This window comes from Gobius niger, assembly GCF_951799975.1.
Source record: "Gobius niger genome assembly, chromosome: 13".
NCBI classification, from domain to species: Eukaryota; Metazoa; Chordata; class Actinopteri; order Gobiiformes; family Gobiidae; genus Gobius; species Gobius niger.
In genome coordinates, this window is record NC_136864.1 from 7,656,901 (window position 1) to 7,679,196 (window position 22,296).

The 22,296-nt window shown below is 44.2% G+C and overlaps 1 protein-coding gene across 4 annotated transcripts in view; it reads left to right on the forward strand.

Moving 5' to 3' along the window:
• The first annotated feature begins 3,200 nt into the window (after positions 1 to 3,200).
• mtcl1 (microtubule crosslinking factor 1) overlaps positions 3,201 to 22,296 on the forward strand; it is a 111,062-nt gene continuing 91,966 nt past the window's right edge. For all 4 annotated transcript variants that reach the window (XM_079569654.1, XM_079569655.1, XM_079569656.1 and 1 more), the window contains exons 1-3: positions 3,201 to 4,479; positions 7,608 to 7,832; positions 9,501 to 9,659. In XM_079569654.1, the coding sequence (XP_079425780.1) occupies positions 3,835 to 4,479; positions 7,608 to 7,832; positions 9,501 to 9,659 (1,029 nt within the window). In that variant the 5' untranslated portion in view covers positions 3,201 to 3,834. The remainder of the gene's footprint in view (positions 4,480 to 7,607; positions 7,833 to 9,500; positions 9,660 to 22,296) is intronic.

Here is a 22,296-nt window from a genome sequence, read left to right on the forward strand (position 1 = left end):
CTTATACTTTCGGAACCAGAAGAGAGATGAAGACTTACTGTTTTTTATTTTGGAATCTGCTTTTTGTCTTTCAAACAAGCTCCCTCTTAAGTACCTACTTAACATAAATGCCCCAATAAAGCGCCCCCTACTGTCACAGTCCAACACTGACAGTTTACAGTATGGGAGCGGGATTATAGGCAAGACATTTCGAAAGTATCGGCCAAAAATATCCCCCAGCATTGGCCTTTGAAAAACCCATATCGGACGACCTCTATAGTGAAGTTTGTGAAGAACTCTTCCTGTTGAATTAAGTGTTCATTCATCATTTATTAAGGCTAAATAAGGTGTTGTTATTTTAAAGTATTACCTCCAGAGGGTTATTTTGCAATATATTTATGGCTTCTTGTGATATGGTTTTTGCACCACCTAATATTGTGATATATTTTGCAGTACAACTTGCTATTACTTTCGGTTAGAAGTTCCATAGTAGCTTGATCTACATTTGTACCTCAGCTTGAGAACCACTGCCCCATCGATTACCCATTTTATTGTTAACAACCAGCCACAAGTTGACAAGTAAAAGCACATGATGTATAAAAATGATGTAAATATGACTTCAACGGACAACTGTTGTTACAATGACTGGACACACATGCAGTAGCAGGCTGTGAACTGGAGACGGCTTGTTTATTTGTTTTTTTTGTTTTTTTGCCTTTCAGTGTTAATGATCTGGACAGAACTCTATCCTTTTAACTATTATTGTTTTTTGCACTTGTTGTAACTTGCAGACTTCCCGGACGTTCCTGGGAGGCAGAAACGTCGGCACAATACTGACAGAAAAAGAGACTAGCTGTGATTAGAGTTGCCTTGTCTCAGTGGGGTAATGTAGTCTTTCAAATGGCTGTTTTAGCGAGTGCACAGATTAGTTAGAAAATGGGGACAACATGAGCAAGGCTGGCGTAGAAAAGGATGGTTTGAGAAAGTTTGGAAATATATATATGTTATCAGATCGCTTTTACTAACTTTGCTTCCTGTTGCGTTGAAATACGTCGGGGAAATCCGCTTTGAAAAGCTTGTCAAAGCTGGAAAACTAACCGCGGACATTTAGCTATACATGCGTTTCCAGTGACATCACGCATAGTTCCGGCGGCCATTTTGAATACCGAAGTAGAATTGTGCAGTACTAGAAGAGGCAACATTATCTCAGGATGAAAATGAAAGACAACTGATTGACAGTGGCATTTTTATGGACTCGTAATCATTGCTAAAGAAGATAAGAGTAAAAACACGGCCCCGGAGACGCACTTTTATGTGATATAACCAGCAAATGTGGCACAGACGTAGCAGCTCTGTCTGTCGAGCTACAGCAGGATTTACAGGATTCACTCTGAAGACTAAACTAACACATTAAAGAGGAAAACAGAAAACCCTTCTTTGTGATTTTGACTGTTTGTCATGTCAATAGAGTCTCATTCTGAGTGAGTGTTTAAGCTGCTCAAGACGCTAGCATGCTACTGGTTAGCAAATGCCCTCCAAATGTCAATGGCTTCAACACGATAAACACATGGGGCTCACATCTATGAACACTGACAAAATACTACAGTCACAGCTTAGCTCTGTCACATGTTGTATCCAAGGCTAGATTTTTGTGGTTCAGGGCTTTCTCTTGGCAAGGTCAGAGCTGGGCTGTTGAAGCTAAATGCTAACCGGTAGCATGCTAGCGTCTTAAACATTGATTCACTTCTTCACATAAACGTGCGTCTCTGGGGCTGTGTTTTTACTGTTATCTTATTATGATTATGAGAGCATGAAAATGTCACTGTCCATCAGTTCTTTTATATCCTGAGTAGAGATATTGTTACATGTTGTAGTACTGCATAATTGTACTTCGGTATTCAAAATGGCCGCCATAACAACAAAAATCACATGACTTTGAAAGGCATGTATACTTGCACGTCCCCGTCGACTTCCTGGTTCGTTTTTTGTAGGCAATCTAACCTACTGTGTTGTATGTCGCGATGTGGATTCAGGGACGTGGGACGAGGTTACAAAGCACTTGACACTGACGTACCTTTTGAGGACTTTGGATTTTGTTGTGCCTTAAGGAGGATTGTTGGTTTAAATAGTTAAAGGCACATTTTGTTGGACAGTTTATGAAGATTGTAGATGTGAAAGGCAACAAAATTCGGTATTAAGATAAGGAGAATTGTTACTTGAGCACACGGAGGAGACGCACCAAGACAGCGCTGATTTTTTTTCCTGCGTTTGTTGCTTTAAAATATAGTATTAGGGCATTAAAGCATTTAATATGATCTGCTTGTTCCTGTATAAACCCTGTAACCGCTCTTCCATCTCTCGTAGATGTAAAATAGGAGACTTGTGATGAAACTGTTCCGACTTGCACATTTTATTAAGTTCATTCATTCATAAAGGCCAAAGGTCGCTTCCACTTGACCTTTTTCTTTAGCGTGATTAGCTTCTAAATCCTACACATTGTGCCTTTAATTTCCCCCAAAAGCCTAACTGTCATCTTCTGGTCTTCCCTTATAAATTTATATACAGAAAAGGCGCGTCTTCTTTATGTGACCCTGTGGTCTATAACCAAGCCTTATTGTTCTTGCTCATTATTATACATCTACATTTAAAGCGCTTTTATTTTGAAACGGAAAAACTGTACATTGTATTAAGCCTGTTACGCAGTGGTTTGGCTTGTGTGAAAAAAAAGAGTTGTGGTATTTATAACCTGTGGCATTTTTTGACTAATGAGATGCAATTAAAGACGTCTATATTTATTACCAAAGTGTCTGCGCCTTTTTGTTTAGTCTCTGTCTGAATGGCTATGTAGGCACAACATATGCAATAATATGTGTTTTCTATGAGATGGCTGAATGACATTATAGTCGAAATAATCATGAAATTGTCCACCAAAAGTAGAGCTATGGCGTAAAGAAAGACCATATGTTTTGGTTTATTAATAGTTCTATGTTGTGTGTGGTGTTATGACTGTTTTGTAAAGCCTAATGGGCCAAGTGCCAGTCCACGCGCATGAAGAGTCTATTGTTTCTGGTCTGTGTGTCTGCCCTGCGGGGGTTGGCTCTCAGACACGTCGCTAAGTACACTTTAATTCACGCACAACCTGTTTTTGATTGTGTTGATGACGCTGCGCACGGGTTAGTTCAGAGCGTATGGGGGCGTGTCTGGGAACCAGCGCGAGAGCCACAACCCCTGAAGGAGTGATGCTGCAGCGTGCATTTGCTCTGTCAGTGATTCAGCCGAAACTAAGAAAAACAACTCGGTCCTGAAGAAGCTTCCAGACAGACTCTATGCAGAAGAGTTCATAACTGACAATAGTTGAATCGCAAAGCAACCCGTGGATGTGGCTGGACATGCGCAGCGGAGCGTGTAAATCCTGGTCCCTCGGAAAACACGGGGTGTGCTGCTGCTCGTGAGGCAGGTGCGCATGCGCATGGTGCCAAATCACAGGCATCGAGCCTCGGAGCGTCTGCGGCGACTGCAGATCCTTCACGTCTGAAGGAGAGCGGCCCGGGAGCAGGACCAGGACACGGCCCGCACTGCCGCGCACTGCGGCTCTTCAGGGAGCAGGAGCAGAGCGGAGGATGGCGCTGAGCTCGGGCTGATCACTGACACTGCGCCGGTGCCACCTGCCTCCGTCTGCGGCGCTCCGCCTGACGCCCTGATGGAGTAGAGCAGCCACAGGATGCGCTCGAGCTCCGCGCAACAGCGACAGAAGCGGAAGGTAAAGCGGAAGAAACGTGTGTCTCCTGTTTGGACCCACAGCCCGGCTCCGTGCCCCGCGGCCGGTGTCACTGCCGGAGCTTGTGCCGGTGTGTGATGGAGAGCTCGAGCGGCTCGGACAGAGCGCACGGGCCGCAGCTTGAGAAGAAGCGGCTGAACAGAGTCCCCTCCCCGGCCAGACCGTTCATCAAAGACGTTCACTCACGCTCCAAATCTTCCCTGGTGCCCAAGTCTCCCAAACTGACCAAACAGAGCCCTACGGCGCCGCTCGCGCACCCGAGCCGCAACTCGAGACGCGCCGCGGCAACGGCCAAAGACAAGGCTCCTGCCGCAAAGACTGCCCCCAGAACCCCGGCCAAGAAGAGCCCCAAGGCCTGTCCCAAACCAGAGCCCAGCAGTCCGGTCCTGCTCTCAGTGCAGAAGGCCAAGCACGCGCATGGATCCCCTATCCGCGTGCCCACCGGGGCTGATAACACCCGCGCGCCCGCAGCAGCAGCAGCAGCAGCAGCGGGGAGCAGCTCGGACCTGTCGGACTGCTCCGCCCCGGAGTCTGGCACCGGCTCCAGCGACAGGGACAATCCACAGGCACGTGCACCTGCCGAACCGTCCGGTGCCAGAACCAGCGTGTCCCAGACGCCGCCTCAGTCCGACAAAACACTGCCCGGAGCCGCCACAGAGGCTCCAGAGGAGGAGCTGCTGCGGGAGATAGAAGACCTGCGCTCCGAGAACGACTACCTCAAGGTAAACACGAGACATCAGCAGAACAGCAGCAGGGAGGAAGAAAGTGGTGACAGCTAATAGGCCCACTATGCTACTACATTTACTACTACTACTACTGCTGCTGCTGCTGCTATTACTACTACTACAGCCCACCTTATACTTTTACCACTTGTGCAGCCTGAGTGTGTGCTGTACTCAGGGATAATCACCTGCACAGTGACGGTGCACATTGTCAGTGGCAGGATGTTGTCCTCCTGTCTGTCCAAACCCACTTTACTCTTCCCTTCCCCTCCTGCCCTCTGATCCGACCTCTCCTTGAGTGAATTTTATTGACAGCACTTTCATCTCCTCACTTTCTGTGCCTTTTACTCCTCTGCCCTTCACACGCTGTACACTGCCACATTGTGGGTGCACACCTTTTTAAACAAACATTGCAACTGGGATTAGATTTGTTATCGAGGTTTTAGGATCAAGGTTCACGGTGCACATTTTATATCACGCATCAAGACAAGAACTGAAGAGTAAAAAGAATGTGATGTTTGTAGAGGTCTATATACAAGTTTTTACAAATTCAACCTCATAAAAGACGCCATCATTTGTTGTTTATAAAGGATTTAACCACGTCCTTTGTGATTTGCAAATGGCAGCTGTTCAAACTGTTTATTTAGAATCCATCGCGCCGCCTATAGCTCACACATATTGTCTTGGGACAGTGCCAGTGCCCCCCCCTGTGGAGCGAGGCACCGAGAAAACGCGCTCATCCACCTTGCACCTGCAGCGTTTAACTTTTACCGGCGCCTCATCTGAATAAAGCACTTTTCTGCCTTTGCCCGGTCGACTATTTCAAAGCAAGTACGAGCGCTTTGTTGTTTATACGGTGTTTATTTTCAGCTCCCCCTCCCCCTTTACCCCGGGGAGGAGGCTCGCTGATAATGCGGCAAACTCATCCTTAGACTGTAACGTATATGCCCCCCCCCCCCCCTCTCCTCTCCTCTCTCTGGTCATTTGCGTTTTGACATTCATAGTTTGGAGTGTCTGGATTTTGCATGCCCGTGCGTGAGGGCGGCGAGGCACGGCCGGTTAATCAGCTTTACCCCTGCCCTGGGACGTCCCATGTGCGCTCCCTCTCCTCTCCTCTCGCTCTCCTCCTGCCGGGGCATCAGTCTGCCAGCTGGGGTTCTCACTTAACCCCCTGTAACCCCCGCCGAAATGTCACACCGCTTTGTCTGGAGCTCGGTGCACCCCCGGAGTCACCATTGAGGATCATAATGACAGAATGGAGCATAATATGAATCAGTTTCAGACTATTCAAAAAAAAAAAGTGGTTTTGTATTTGCATTTGCACTTTTCACCGGCCAAAAACTTTTAATAATGAGCACAAATGAGTTTTAAAGTGATGGGAGTCTGCAGCTGCATAACTTCTGTCTACTGTCCTCAAGGCATTTACCTCTGTCAGTATTCTGAGTATTTCCTGCCTCCTCTTGAGGGGTGTTATGGGCGCGTCCCACTGGGAGGAGGTCCCCGAGGGAAACCCCAGGACACGCTCTCTGTGGGAACGCCTCGGGATGGATGAATGGAGGAAGTGTGCGCGGACAGGGAGGTCCTGGCGTCTCTGCTCAGGCTGCTGCCTCCGTGACCCGGCCCTGGATAAAACGGAAGAACATGAATAGATGGAAAACAATCCACTTGGTCGTGAACATTTGTCAACTGGAATAACTGGACTGGTTGGTTGGATCGACAATGTTTTGCTTCCATTCTCAGAAGCTTCTTTGCGGATTTGATTTATTGTGATTCATTTAGTCGAGATCAGCGTTCATTTTGACCACATGTTTTAATTTAGTTTCAATATTTAGTCAAAATGTTCTTCCACTTTTCCGTTTCCGGGCAGTGGGGGCAGCTGTTGGAGTTGCCCAACTCACATGGCACCAGCCCCTTATGGCTCCTCCTCCTGCAGGTGGTGGGTCCACAGGAGGACGGCCTCACGATTCAAACCGGGCCTGTTGGTCTCTCATAAGGGGCTTCTCAACTGCTCTTTGTCTGACCCGTCACATAGGACCTGTTTGCCATGACAACAGAACCCCAGGATCATTCAGGTGCTCAAACCCCTCCACATTAAAGGAGCTATACCTGATTTTTTTTTTCCTAGTTCTGGAATTAAATTTGTTTTGTCTTCCTTAAGTATATTGTAAACTCAGACATTTGTGGGGAAACACTGTAGATCTAATTATAAAGCATTTGTATCTATTTAATGAACTTGGAGGATAGTTTTTTATAGCATTCTTATGAAAGTGACCCTGCAAGTTGTGATATGTGCCCATGAACATGTCCCTGTTAAGAACTGGGATGCTACAAATATGTTAGGAAGATTAGGGATAAGTTTCTACCCCCACCAACATTTCAATTTAGTGGTTTCCTCATTCATTGTTTGAAATGAAGACATCATGTATATGGCCTTTAAGGTGGCGGTTCCAGGAGGGCTGAATTTAAATTTATATTGTATTCAGATAATAAAAATTATGCTCTTTCAGAGTCACTGGAAGTTTGGATGATTCTGCTCTTTCTTTTCATTTTTATTTATTCTTATTTTAGTCTATGAAAATACAATTCAGTCATAGTTTTAGTCTCACGAAAAACATTTTATTTAGTTTTAGTCCAATTTTAGTTGGCAAAAAATATTACGACTAGAATTTTGACTAAATGTTTTAGTCGATGAAATTAACACTGGTCGAGATGACGTTCTTTCAAAATCTAAACCACGATGGCTGATTCCTTGATAACTGAGAGCCTTCATAAAACAATCTACTTCATCTCTGCAGCAATAAATATCCAAACTGCCCACTCTTTAGCAAGTTTTCCTCAGTGTAAACACACTCTCAATCTTCAATCTGTGCTGCCTTGTACTTTGTTAGTTTGCAAACACCCACATAATGATTGTTGAATATTCGCCTCAGTTCTTTATAGTCTTTGTTTTGCAGTAGCTCATATAAAGCATCTCCTGTTCACGCCCTCCTGACCATATCCATCCAATAACAGCAAAAGGGCACAGAGTCCATTGTATTTTCTACATCGACATGAAGCTTTTATCACATATTTGTACTTTTTACTTTACTTTCCACCACGCGCTTCATCTGAGCTTGGTCTTCTTCCAGGATGAAGTGGACGAGCTGCGCGCGGAGATGGAGGAGGTCCGGGACAACTACCTGGAGGAGGAGGTGTACCAGGTCCAGGAGCTGCGGCGCGAGCTCGACCGCTCCAACAAGAGCTGCCGCATCCTGCAGTACCGGCTGCGAAAGGCGGAGCAGAAGAGCCTCCGGGCCGCGCAGACCGGACACGTGGACGGGGAGCTGCTCCGGACCCTCGAACAGGACCTCAAGGTTTGTTTGAAGTCATTTGTACTTAGATAGGTTGGTCTGGTTAATGCACTGATGGCCACTTTTCTCTATTGATTAAAAAGCATTCTCAAATTCTTTCAACCAGTCCAAGCCCCAAATACATTGTCAAAAAAGGCAATATTTTAATAAAAGGTAAAGCATATAAGCAGCTATTTTTTTGGTTTTCTGTATATGTTTAGGTGACGAGTCTTAGGGCAATATATCACAGAAAATTGTATTGGGATGTTTCGTTATGCAAGTTGGTAGGTTTTTTTCGTGCAGCCCTAATGAGTGTGTGAGAATTGTACTTGTTTAACCCAATATGGCCTTGTGTCAAAAGGTTTGCCCACAGCTGTACTAAGCACTTGGAAGTCTGGTTTCACTGGGCGTTGTCTGCACTTGCTCATGGAGATTGTTATAGATTAAGATTAGAGATATTTGTATTTATTCACTTTATTGTCAGTTTATCCACATGAAATTGAATCGCCAGAGAATTGAAAATGCACATGAACAACAACTGGGAAACTCGGATCAAAACAAGCTTCCCGACTTCCGCACCTGACTGTAGAAATCAGGTGTTCAAAAATGTTAATAATGCATCGGTTTTATATAGCGCTTTTCTGGACACTCACAGACGCTTTACCTTGCATTATTGAGTCACTCTATACTTGGTGGTGGTAAGCTACGATTGGAGCCACAGCTGCCCTGGAGTAGACTGACGGAAGCGAGGCAAACAGTCAGTGCCATCGGCCCCTCAGACCACCACCAACCACTCACTCACTACATTCACCCCAGGCTTCCTGGTGTTACTGTATCTCCCATCCAAGTACCGACCAGGCCCTTCCTGCTTAGCTTCTGAGAGCCGACGGGATCGGGATAATTTACCGTCTAAAATGAGCTTTGTAGCTACATTCTACAACTTTCTTGTCTTTAGTTTGAGCAAAAAAGATTTTTTTATAAAATGAACGAACCAAAGTTTAGCTTTGGAGATGCTAACGCCAAATTTCAATGGTTAGCCCCGTTAAACTTTAATCAGTGATAAAAGACCCGCTTGCCGACAGAAAAAGCGCATGATCACAAATCAACGGAGGACAATGACATGAGATCTCGGGAAAACGAGCTCCCGAGTCCACATGAACACAGCAGATGTAGCCACAGCTGCCTTTGAAGTCAACTGATGGACCAATCCATTGGACCATTGGACCCTTGGACCTCCATTCACCACCACCAGGGCCGCTTGATCCACTGGGCTTGCCTGGGCAGGAGCCGCCCAAAAAAACATACAAAATGTTTTTCCCTCCCTTTAGGGAACTTTAGGGGCTTCGTAGTTTTCTGATTGGAAACACAACTTTGTGAATATAAGTGAGCATGAAAACAGTAAAATTCATAGAATGGCTATGAATTACATTACAGGAGGCTATATTTCATGGTTAGCCCAGGGGCCTTTGGGTAGGTTAAGTCGGCCCTGACCACCACAGTGTAGTAGAATGAACTGCATTACATTGAATATGAACCACCAATTTTCAGCTTTGAACCCACATTATCCACAATCTATGGATAATGAACAGTAAATAAAAAATGTTTGCTGTTTCTTGTTTACATAAATCGTTCTGTTTTCCGTTGTGGGCTTGTATTTTGATCATTTCTCTCGTCTCTCTCTCTGGCTGGTAGGTGGCCAAAGACGTGTCGGTGCGTCTCCATAACGAGCTGGAGAGTGTGGAGGAGAAACGAAGCCGAGCGGAGGACGAGAACGAGCAGCTGAGGCAGAGGGTCATCGAGGTGGAGATCTCCAAACAGGCCCTGAACAACGAGCTGGACAGGACCAAAGAGGTGAGCACTGGAACACAGTCGAGGGTTAAAGATGTGGATGCTTCACCACACTTTGCTATGGCTTGATTATAAAACCCACACTGTTTGTTTAGATATATTGGTTTACACCTTGGTTGAGATTATTTACAGTGGAATATCACCAGTAAGGGGCAACTAAAGGAAAGCAGAGAGTTCGGCTTCCTCTGGGACACATTGCAGTTTGTATGTTGTTGCAAACGGTCTAAAATTGTGCAGTCTTGTTCTTTCCTTGCTCTCTTTGCTTTTTCAATTTGTTTGACCATCTGGTGCCGCCATATTTGTCCTTGAGAGAGATTTTAAGACCCGTGAGCGCTGTGGTTTCTCCGTAAACGTGCCTTGTGAGGAAGATGAAGTGAGGGTGGCTGTGAATGATGCCGCCTATCAACAGATTTTTGATTGGAGAAAATACAGGAATCAGTGGGGCTCGGAGTGAGACTTGACTGATTTAGCGCTCGAGTCTGACCTTTTGAATGGTGGTTTTCTGTTCAAAGGTGGTTCAATCCGATTAGAATTCAAGACAGGGTGCATTGAGAGGATATGCGCCAGGAAAATGACTCCAAAAAGTCAAATTTCAATGCCGCACAGTTTAGGTCCTCCATGTCTCCATCGTGCTTTGTGAGTCACATGACAAAAACGCCACCGTATTCAATCATGTTTATATTCCAAATAATGTAAATCTAAACTGAAATAACAAAGCTACTAACTGCTCCTGCTTTTCTCATATTTCCACCGTCACAAAGAGGCAACAGGGATTACACGACCACGGGGTTCTGCAAGATAATGTGTAAATGTTTGAAGCTCTCAGTGTGTATCAGTGCTGCAGGGCAAAAAGGCAATTTGGTTTAGTTATGTAATTTCAAACTTAGGGATAGATACTATAAGTCCATTGAAAGCTGTCTGTTTTTCCCAATGGGTGAGGAAAGCTCTTCTCTTTGGTCCTCGTGGTCGAGAGCTGACAGGATTCCAATGGTGACTTCTCACCGCCCTGGCACTGCTTAAAAGCCTGGCTCCAAAGAGTTTTTCTTTCTCCAAATGACCCATGTGACATCGCTGGGGCAGGTGTCATATTCATAACCACACTGGTTTTGTTATATTAGAGATAAAACCTGGATGCCTAAATCTATGATTGACAGGCTCTGGGGCACTGTGGAGGCTCCACCCACCACCCAAGGCCGGGGCTTCCCTTTGCCCCTTTAAAGGAACAGGCCACCGCCTTTACATACTGTGATATGTTCTTACCTGAGCTTAGACGAGTTGATACGTACCTGTCTGGTCCTTGTGCCCGTAGAAGAGCGTGGTCGCTTCCAACTTCACCCCCGTTTGGAGCTATAGGAATACATTGGGAGAGGCCAAATGCAAACAACATCTTTGGTTGTTTTGCGTGACTGAGGGCACGCACAAAGACCAGACTGGTACGCATCACTCGTCTAAGCTCAGTTAAGAACATATCTCAGTATGTAAAAACGGTGGCCTGTTCCTTTAAAGAGACTAGATACAGATTGGTCATTTTTATACTCACTACTCCCCCCCTCAGGTCTTACGCTTAACTGCAGCTTCTATACTTCAGTTCAGTTCAGTTCAGTTCAAATTTTTTATTCAGCCATGGCGTTATTACAGACACAATAATAACAACAACAGCAACAGCAAAGTATTCAATGCTGAATAGGAGCATGAGGAAGACATTGTCTTATAAATTTCATAAATAAGCTTCTATATTAAGCTCGTGCATGTCGGCACTTCGGACCAAATTAACACCTTTTTGAGTGACAGTGCAGGATTTTAGAGGCAGTTGTGGTGAACAGGTCTGGGCTTGTTCTACACATTAGGACATTGCTGGAACAACATTTTAAACTCCGTATACTCCCTTTAAGGAACAGGCTTCAAAATGTTAATTTCACAGACGATGAATGGAACACCGGTTATCGCTTCTTTCTTATATCTTTGGCTATTCCCCATTTATGGTCATGTTTGAAGCAGCCAGAAAACAATGAGGGGAAATAACAGAACCATTACTTTAATAGTTGCTGAACTTTTAATATAGTTTTCAACTAAAGAGACACGGAGAGCGGTTCACAGCCCACAAATACTTCAAGAACGGTCAATACTAACCAGGAACGTTAGGTACATATACTAATGTTAGAAACAAGTGCCGTTTCCACATGGACCCACTTTTGGCTTGACTTTATTGGAATGTGATAAATATGTTTATATAAATTGATAGTGCAATGATGTAGCGTTTCCTATATTGTTTCAATCTTACTCGGAAAACAGACATTGTGCATAAAAACAATTATCTCGTTTTGCTGCACTCATTTCTCCACTGCTGTGAACTTCATTTTTGTGTTTTCCGACGACTATCAGTCATTACGTTGCGTTCCCTGCGCTCTGTTCTGGTGGGATGAAACGGCTTTAGATAAGAACTCTCTCACAAACCTGCTCTAAAGCTTTAAAATGACAGCCTCATGAGGTATCGGGTAATCTGTGCATCGGTGCAGAAAGCAATCGTCTCAAAGCAGTTAGGAGCGGCTCACAGTCCCCGAAACTCAATGAGGTTTTCACAAAGCAGCACATTTTCAGAGTAATGTTTGGGTTTTCATTTATTAAAGTTCTTGGACATAACTTTTTTCCTTGTAGTTCGGAGCTGTTGGTTTAAGTTTTGGAGACTTGGCCAGACATGCTTTAGTTTTGAGCAAATGGGTCTCGTTTTGTTATGACAAAGGAGAAAGGTGCGCTCCCTGCCTATTCTCAGCCCCTCTAATCTAAACCTGCTTAGACTAATGCATGTGGACAGCTGTAGCTCCCTGCTGTCTGCAGACAAAGTAGGCTAATGCCCGGCCAGGTAAGCTCCGCTCCGCTCCCTGTCACTTTCCCACGCTGTGAAAGGAAATGTCTCCTTTACTTTGTGCACCTTGAAATCAGAAACATTGAAACATTTTTAAAAAGTGTCAAATTAGCGACAAAAATGATTTGAAACTGAAGCTGAAACGAACCGATAAGAGTGTGACAAAAGAAGGGATGAAAAAGCCACGAATGCGACAGACAAAAGTGCAACAGAAAGTGGAAAAATTTGATGGAAAACAGTAGCAACACAAGGAAAAAGATCAGTTTAGATCAAACTGGAGAAAATGCACTTGGTTAAGGTGGGGGGGTCAAGAGGTTTAGGGTTATTTTCACAGAAATGCTAGAAAAATAGCCTGCAGGGTCATGAAATTGATACAAATGCTTTAATTTGATCCCCTGTTTGGGGGATTTAAAGCAGCACAAAGTAACTTATAAATCCTTTCCGTAGTCCCTCTGGGGGTGATACAAGTGTTCATCTCCCCCCTGGTGTCTCTTGCCAGAAAACCACAATTGCAACTTTGCTGCAACAGGTTGGAGTCACCAATACACACTAATGGAATCACAAGAAGAAGCTAACTGCGGGCTAGCGCCACTTAAACAGTATTTACAACCAAGTTTGAGTGAAAAAAAGGATCTCCACTGTGTAATTGGATGTACAATATCCCTCTCTCCCTTTGTCTTTTCTGTCAGTGTATTTATACTTTCGGACAATTAATGAGTAAAAAAAGCAACATGCTAGCTTTTTTTACGACACCTGCAGTGGCACTTCTGGCCTCTAGGTTTACAAGTTACTTAGTATTGCTTTAATGAGTGTGAACCAGTTTTGGCCCGAATCCATGACATCAGTCCAAAAGTGTTGCGGAAACTACCAATTTACAAATGAAGCACTGCTGGGATACCACGATGCCTAATATAGGAAATATTATTGTAAACCAGTTGAAACTGTCGGGGGGGAGGAAAGAAACTAATCGGGCCCCTTGCACAGCCTCATTCAGAAGCACAGACAATCCAGGTTATAGGTTGCATAAATTGCAATATCAACTATCTTAAAAACCAAAACAAATATACCAGTGATGCCAAACATGCTCCCACTACTCGACTGGATCAAAACAAAGCTTTGGGAGGATGACCTAAAGTATTTGAACCTCATGTTTGGCGGCCAAAGTAAAGCAATACTTCTGTTTAAAATGGGAAGTCTGTTTGGTATATGATTTGATCTAGATCTGCACAATATATCGCACAAGTATCGTATCGCGATATTAGCTGATGCAATATCCGTATCGCAAGAAGCCACAATGTATCGCAACATCACTAAAACATTCATCTGACTGAGAACTTGTACATGTGTGAGAGTTCAGTTGTGCTCATTTAGTTCAATGTTAGTCTTGTTTTGGTCCTGATGTAGAGTTCTTTTGTCTGTGTTGAATTAGAATGGAACGTATCGTGCAATAACATCGTTATCGCGATATTGCACGGCCGTATCGCATATCGCAAGTTACTTAAATATCGTTGCAACACCGGCAGAAGCCTCTCTGGATGGTTTGTGCCACTTCATTCAGAGTGACAAGGTGAAGTGCAAATCCACTTAACCGGTAGTGCCCCCTTTGAAAGCTTTTCTTAGCTTTTCCTGCTATTTCGGTTTGTGCTCTATTCTTAAATGGCGACGTCACCAAGTCACGAGTCGTCAGATCTCATGAGGAGCAAGACTTAAGCTTTAATTCAGGCATCGCCACTTTAACTCCGTTCAGATATTATTGCTGTCCACCCTTCCCCTCTGGAGCGCCGTGGTCCCACCTCGTCCCAAAACCAACTAACGGGAAAACGCGGCGCTTGTTCCTGTCTGAAATCCACACTTCAGCAGCAGCCCGTGACCTTCGCTATCAGTAGCTACAGTGTTGTTCCTCCCGGTCATTAATCTGCCCCTGTCCGAGCGGGCTCAACTTCACCAGGGCAGGACAGGAAATCCATACGTGGGCCCGACTGTGTGAGGGCGTCAGACGGAAATTGTAAACATCACCTAAGAAAACTTTATACACCAGCTTGCATTTGTGCTCCAGTGGCTTTGTATTGGCTGATATTGACTGTGGAGATATTGAAATGTGCCTTTATTTTTGCATGAAATAGTGATTCACCGGCGTCCCAATATGCTCCCCTTCATTAGAACCACCGCCATTTCCATAAACTCTATTATAGACAGAAGAATAAATCGTGCCTCCTGCTGCACGCGGGTGATAGGCTGAGAGGCGGTAATTGTCTCAGAATGTGTGAGTCTTTGGTTTTACTGCGCGTCAGTGTAGCGCCGGGCGTGTGTGGGGGCTGCAGTCAGAGCAGGAGGAGGAAGGAAGGACGAGGAGGAGGAGGAGAGAGAGACTTCAGATGATGCACATTTTACTGTTCTCTGGAGGTTTGTCCCAGAAAACACAAGGAAGGGAATGCATTTGCCTCCTGTCTATATAGGGCTCATATATACCAATAATAGAGCGTGATGCTGTAACCACAGACAGGAGAAGCGTGGATTCTCCTGTTTAAAAAGCTTTGTTAGTTTATATACACACATAAGAAAACTGCATAAAGTGTGTCACTATGAGTCAACCCAGACATCAGACGTTAACGTTAATGTTCTGGTCTTCATTTCAGACCCGAAGTTTTAGGATTTGGACATTAACTTGGAAAGTCGACGCCTTTTCCGATCTGAGGTCACTGCAGTCGGTCAGGTCCAGGTTCAGCAACACTGTGTGCCCAAACAATGAGATCAGCTGAACATCCTGAATGACCAGGTTATTCCATCAATGGATTTCTTTTTCCCTGATGTCATATGAGGGTCATATTCCAAGATGACAAAGGATTCATTGTGGTTCAGGGTGTAGGAGACATAATTTTCTGGGGTGGATCGGCCACCACAGAGTCCAGATCGTAACCCCATTGAGAATCTTTGGGATGTGCTGGAGAAGGCTTTGCGCAGTGGTCACATTCTTCCATCATCAATACAAGATCTCTGGGCTCTCTCGGCACTTATGTAAACTCTCTTCTTATTGAGTTTAGCGAATAGACGAGGGTAAAGCTGTTGTCTGTGGCCTTTTTGTCTCAAAGGGGAGTTGAATCCACATGGGCACAGTTACTTACAGTAACTCTGGTTCTCTGAATGTGCACAGTCTAAAACGAATTGGGCTCCTCACAGGCTAAATCTCAGTGTTTAGACAGAAATAACCATCAGGTGCAGGTTTCAGCTAGTTTTTAATCACCCAAACTGTGGGTCTGGGACCAAAGGTGAGAGAATGGGACCTTTTGCCATTTACCATTTTAAAAAGTGGGGGAGTAGTACTAGACCTCACAGTCTCAGTGGCTTAGTGGTTCTCATACAGAGGGGCAGGGCCTGAATTGAGGTCATTATGTTCCCCTTCTGGCCCTGCTCTCCTGCACAGTGGAGCTGTTTTTGACCATAAATGGATTCGCTCTTCTTGAATAGCCATAGGACGTGCACTGTAGGGCCCCCGTGTGGATTTTTGCTTAGGGCCCCAGAAGGGCCAGCACCGGCTCTGATAAAGCTGGACCACATGATGTTCTTGTTGATGTAGAAGGGAATTGGGAAATCTCTCTTTGCTCCAGGAGGGTAAATATAAAAGTTTGCGACAGAAAGAGTTCATCACAAAAGCATCGAGGTGTGTCCCAGTGAAAGAATGCGGCTCATCGGCTTTTATTTGTTTTTCAATCAAGTAATTCCTTCTCACTTATCACAGCTTGAACGAAACAGCATGACTATTTACTGATTACTTGTCTTGTAGCAGTGGTTCGCAAGCTTTGAACATGAATCCCACCAATAACAAGTGATATATTTAGTTAAAACCACTGGGATTGAGAATATTTGACCATAAATTGAGTGATATTGAATGACTTTGCAAACAAAAGATCGTGTTTGGGCTAATTTTTCATCCATTCTCTTCTTTTATGCATCAAAACAAGTTAAGTTTGTTGAGAATCATGAGACTGTTCCCCGAGATACCTTTGCCTTTCATTATAACCCCCTGACTGTGCTTTACGAGGCTCCGCAGCGGATTTATCTCTCGTCAAATTTCCTTTGTGGACGTGCTACAAGACAAACTGACGCTACGTTTAATGAGGAAGAGTCCGCGCGGCGCCGGCGACAAAGCTCAGTGAACGACGGGCCTGATTTATTATAGTGCCATTATGAGGACAGAAGCAAGTTGTCAGGGCCTGAAGCTACATCTAAGCAAGAGGTTTTCCAATTATGGTACAAGCGCTCAAGTACTCTCCGCAGTTTTTGTCTTTACTTGGAGTTATATGAGTGTGCTTCAATCTAATTCAGACGTGATTTGGCTCAGTTTTTGGGGTTTCAGGAGTATTTAAGCACCTTTTGCTAATTACATCCATTTAGAAATATCATTGAAGGTGTTAAGGTCATTAATGCTTTCAGTGCAGTGGCAATTTATTATCGTATCTTGCAAACGGCGTGAACAATGATTCCATCCGTCCATTTTCTTCTGTTTTATCGGGGGCCAGGTCGCAATATATTTTTTCTTGAGGATGGGAGAGTCCAAATGTGCATATCGACATCCTTGATTGGACTGATTGTTTTGTGAACGCCACTATCTTTAGGGTTAGGGCTAAGGTAAGGTTAGGGTTTTTTTGTCAAACTTCATTCTCCTTAAAGGGTCAGGTATACGGTTAGTTTGGTTTAGTTTAAAGTAGCGTTGTCTTGTGGAGGTGACGTCATGGATGGAGCTCTATTTATCATCAGCTGCTAAAGTCGGCAACTGGCCTTTCCTATCCTGGGAAAAATATATATCACAGCCGCAGAGGCAGCAGTCTCAGGAGAGATGCCCAGACTTCCCGATCCACGCAGACCTCCTCCAGCTGTTCTGGGGCGATCCATGCAGAAGCAACACCAGGCCAGCTCAGGGATATGGTTTCTCCAGCATGTCCTGGGTCTTCCACAAGGCCTCCTCCCAATAGGACATGCCTGGAATACATCCCCAAGGCGACCAGGAGGCATCGGGAACAGATGCCCGAGCCACCTCAGCTGGCTCTAAGCGACTCTAAACCGAGTTCCTCCCGGGTAACTGAGCTCCTCACCCGATCTCGAAGGGTGCGCCCAGCCACCCTGCGAAGGAAACTCATTTCGGCCGCTTGTATCCGTGATCTCGTCCTTTCGGGCAGTAAGTAAGGTAGGAACACCGGTAAGTCGAGAGCTTTGCCCCCGACTCAGCCCCCTCTTCACCACAATAGTCCGATACAGCGACCACATCACTGCCGACGCTGCACCGATCCGTCTATCGATCTCACACTCCATCCCTCCATCCATCCCTCTCTCGTGATTCTTGAACTCCTCCACTTGAGGCAAGGACTCAAAGCCACCTTTTTCCGGTGGAGAACAATGGCCTCGGATTTGGAGGTGCTGATCCTCATCCCAATCGCTTCACACTCGACTGCAAACTTTCCCAGAGAAGCTGAAGGTCCTGATTCAATGAAGCCATCAGAACAACATCAAGGACGTGAAAAATATCTTCTGTAAATACATATACCACCATGTCAATACGTAGAAAAGAATATACTGTCTCATTGTTACTCAGAGCACGCAGCTGCTTAAGCCTGGAGTTATATCCGAGATTGTTTTTGAATAGCACAGGAATGTCACTATTGCAAAACCAGGAAATTTAACATGGGATGAATGAACTGAAACATTTCGGAGGATCCGGTAAAGACTTGTGATATACTGTGTTTGGTGCGGTTCGTCCAAAATGGCAGCTTGCCTGAGTGTGAAAACATGAAGGATTTGAGTGACACGATAATTAGGTCGATAAAAATCCAATTATTAGTTATTTAGTTGTGAAACATGCTCATTATGAAGAATTTTTATGTGTTTGGAAAATTCTGAGAGAGTTTTGACCTCCACAAACAGTCTAAACGTCTGTCACGGTTTGAAAACAAGGGGAAAAAAATAAGTACAGCGTTTTTTTTATTATTAAAACGAAGCTTCTATCACACTGTCTTCCCTGTATGGTACATTGTTAGAGAAAACTGAACAAAAACAGCTCAGTCTTGCTCTTTCTCCATCAGATCAAGTCTCTTCTAACCCCGGAGTCTGTCGGCCTGTTGTGCTTGATGTGAGAGCTCTGTGTTTCTGTCTCTCGGTGAAAAGTGCAGACTTTTAAAACACTGCTCCTGTCTCCTCTTCACGGCTCAAGTTTTCGTGTCTTCTTCAGCCTCTAGTTCTTTGCTTATACAAAGTGTAGAGAGGTTTTATCGCAGGTTTTTGAAATGGCACTCACCATCTCTTCATGACGTCTTCTTCAAGGCCTTTCATTCACTGTGTCCACCCCTGATATGAAGTCTGGAGAACCACATTATTTATTTAAGAATGAGATCATCTGAACGTCCTGAATGAGCAGGTTGTTCCATCAATGGATTTCCGCTTCCCTTCTGGCACGGGCATATTCCAAGATGACAAAACCTGGATTCATTGAGCCCTAGCTGTGAAAAATGTGTGTGCTTTATTTCAGCTGAAAGTCACTTCCTTTAATGCTGTCCTTGGCAGTGTTGGTAAAAATGTGATAATTGTTAGAGGATGACATTAAATCGCTATTTATCATACTGGGTCAGGCTGTACAGTCATATTATCTCTGTCATGGCCTTGACTGTGGTGCTCAGACTCTTGTGTATCAGTATGACGCTCTGAGAGGGTATTTATCCCGTTTCTGTGGAAGTATAGACAGACTTGAATGGGAGGACTAGCGCAATGTCTCGAGTTCATGTCTCCGGGTCCCGCACCGATGGTAAATAAACTTCTCCTGCATAAGACATCCAGACTGCTGCCTGTTTTTCATCTATCCTCTCGAACACCATTGTTAATTCTCATATTACTGTTTAAAAAATGTAAGATAAGATGATCTTTTATTGATCTCACAATGGAGGAATTCACTTGCTACATTCGGCATTCAATAAGATCAGGGTGCGCAAAAAGGAAATGTGCAAACAGTTAAATAAAGGGGCTAGATGCAAGTTGGCCATTTTATGCTCGCTACTGCCATCTCAGGTCATATGTGTAACTGCAGCTTCTATATTAAGCTCGTGCATGACGACAATTCGGACCCAAAGTAACAACTTTTTGAGCGACAGTGCAGGATTTTAGAGGCAGTTGTGGTGAACAGATCTGAGCTCATTCTACACATTAGGACATGGCTGGAACATGTGGGGGGAGGAAAATACATAGTTTTATCATTCCCGTCCCTTTAAAAGAGGTACCTTATGTACAATAAGTAAAAGCAAAAATCTTTAGGGGCGGAATTATAGCAATAAGGAAACAAGAATAAATGAAAATAGAATGAAAATTAGAACAGAATATAAAAAGTCGAGGTGCAATGTTTACAGTCCTAGTGTAGGTTGTCAATAAGTGACGCTGGTACAGGGAATAAAGTGGCTCTGGTACAGAGATTATTGCACGTGTAGCTCAGTTACACTACTTCGAGTGACTTCTCAGTTACTTTTGGCAAAATATAAACTCAAAATAGTAAATGCCACCGAACTGCAGTCAAAGATTTCCTTTACTTTTTGTTTTGACGACGTTAACTACACACAACTGCAGATCTTGCACCAACTTCTAACTTGATTTGGTGCTGCTTTTTATTTGGGGGAAGTTTGGTATTTTTTTCGTTCATGCATTTAAATGTATTGTAACTCGAGTTACTTCAATTGTAATGACTAATGTATTACCGTATTTTCAAGTATTATATTATGTTCCTTAGTTTCTGGAAAAAGTTTTATATTTTTGTAACTTGTTTCTTTTGTAATGTGTTTCCCCCACACTGGTCCCTGGACCCGAAAACTTGGTCTCTAAAGATAGAATTGTTTCGTTACCTACTTTTGATACTTTCATTTTTTCAATACCGGTAGTACCTAAACTTTTTTTTCTTTCTTTTCTATGCCATACTGGTATCATTTAAAGGAACAGGCCACCCTTTTTCCACACTGATATGTTCTTACTTGAGCTTAGACGAGTTGAAATATACCTGTCTGGTCTTGTGTGTGCCCCCTGTTTGGAGCTATAGGAATATACTGGGAGAAGCCAAATGCTAACAACATCTTTGTTTGTTTTGCGTGACTGAGCGCACGCACAAAGACCAGACAGGTACGTATCAACTCGTCTAAGCTCAGGCAAGAACATATCTCAGTACGGAAAAACGGTGGCCTGTTCCTTTGAAATCAGTCGACATGAAGCTTCGACTTAGACATACAGAGTAAAAAGTCACTACAAACTTCAACCATTTAGAAGTAAAACACAAGACAATGGCTAAAGTAAAGCTCATGGCTCAATATGGAAACTGCTTTATCCCACACACAGCTGCATGAAAGTATTTTCCGTATGATAATAATTGACACAGGAGCTTTATGTTTTACTATCTTCTCCTCGCTCCTCTGCCGTCTGGAGTGTGGAGGATTCTCATTGACCTAGTTTTGGGCGACTCTTCTACTTCTTCTTCTGTTCGGAGCGGCTCTGCAGAAGGAGCGGGGCCCGGGGAGCGCGTTAGTTCTGGTGCAGTGACATACATTCACACGGCGGCGGCGGCGGCGGCTTATCACCAAACACATGCGGAGGAGGAGGAGGCATTAGCACATCACAGGAGCTTCAAATACGACGGGTTATCCCTGCAGACAAACGGGAGATTCTGAGCTCACTGCGGCGAACGCAGCGATAATAAGTCGTCAAATCGGTTGCATTGAGAGTAAAATCTTTTATTATTGTCTAATTGCAACTTTACGCAGAAGCAAATGAGAAAAGACTGAAACATGCAGCAAGATTTTCTGAAGACGGTATTTTGTAGTCATTGCATCATCAGAACATGCCTTACATGTTAAAGTACGGTAAGATTTAGTGATATAGGGTGAATGCATAAATTGTGCACAGGGACAGACGCTGACAGATATCCTTCTCTAAAAGTTAAAAAAGTTCAAATTACTGCGCGGATGTCAAAGTGTTATTACGCCTTACAATATAGGCAGCGTCCGAAACCATCAAATTATAGCCTTTGTGTCCTAACCCTGGCCACTTAACCTTTCATGGGGTCAACTGTTAGATCTTTATGCAGTTAGTGAACTTTTGCTTCTGCATTTTCCAAATTCGACCGTCCTTATTCATGGGAAGGGGAAGTGACATCACCATGAGCTGCTCTTCTTCTTCTTTGAGGTTATTGGCAGACTGCAGGCAAACAAAAGTGCATGCCGCCACATATTGTACTGCATATGCAACAACATAGTGCCCAAATAAAGACACTTAAAGAGGGGGTATTGTGCTTTTTTCAATCACATAGCACCAGTCTATATCACACTACAATGATGACCAAACCTTCTGTTGGTCTGTAAATGCAGTAAATTAGAATAACTGCCTTGTGTAAAATTGCTCTCTCAAAATGGCTGTAGTGAATGTCTTGAAATAGGCCTCTGTCTCTTTAAGAACCTCTGACCCTTTCAGACACGCCCCCTCCACACGCTGTCTGTGGCATCAGTGGGGAGGGGGTTCTGCTGAGGAGCAGTGGTTGGTTACTCGGCTGGTGACGAAAGCTCGGAGGCGTCTCCAGGAGGTGGGGGCGTTCCTAGGAGGACTCAGGCAAACCTATCCCTAAAATGGCCGCCATCAGAGTTTTTACAGATTACTCAAAAATACGTGAATGTGCCAAGGCAACACTTCAGGCATGTTTTAATGAGGGAATGACATAATAACATGATGTACAGCTTGAAAAAGTCGATTTTGCATAACACCCCCCCT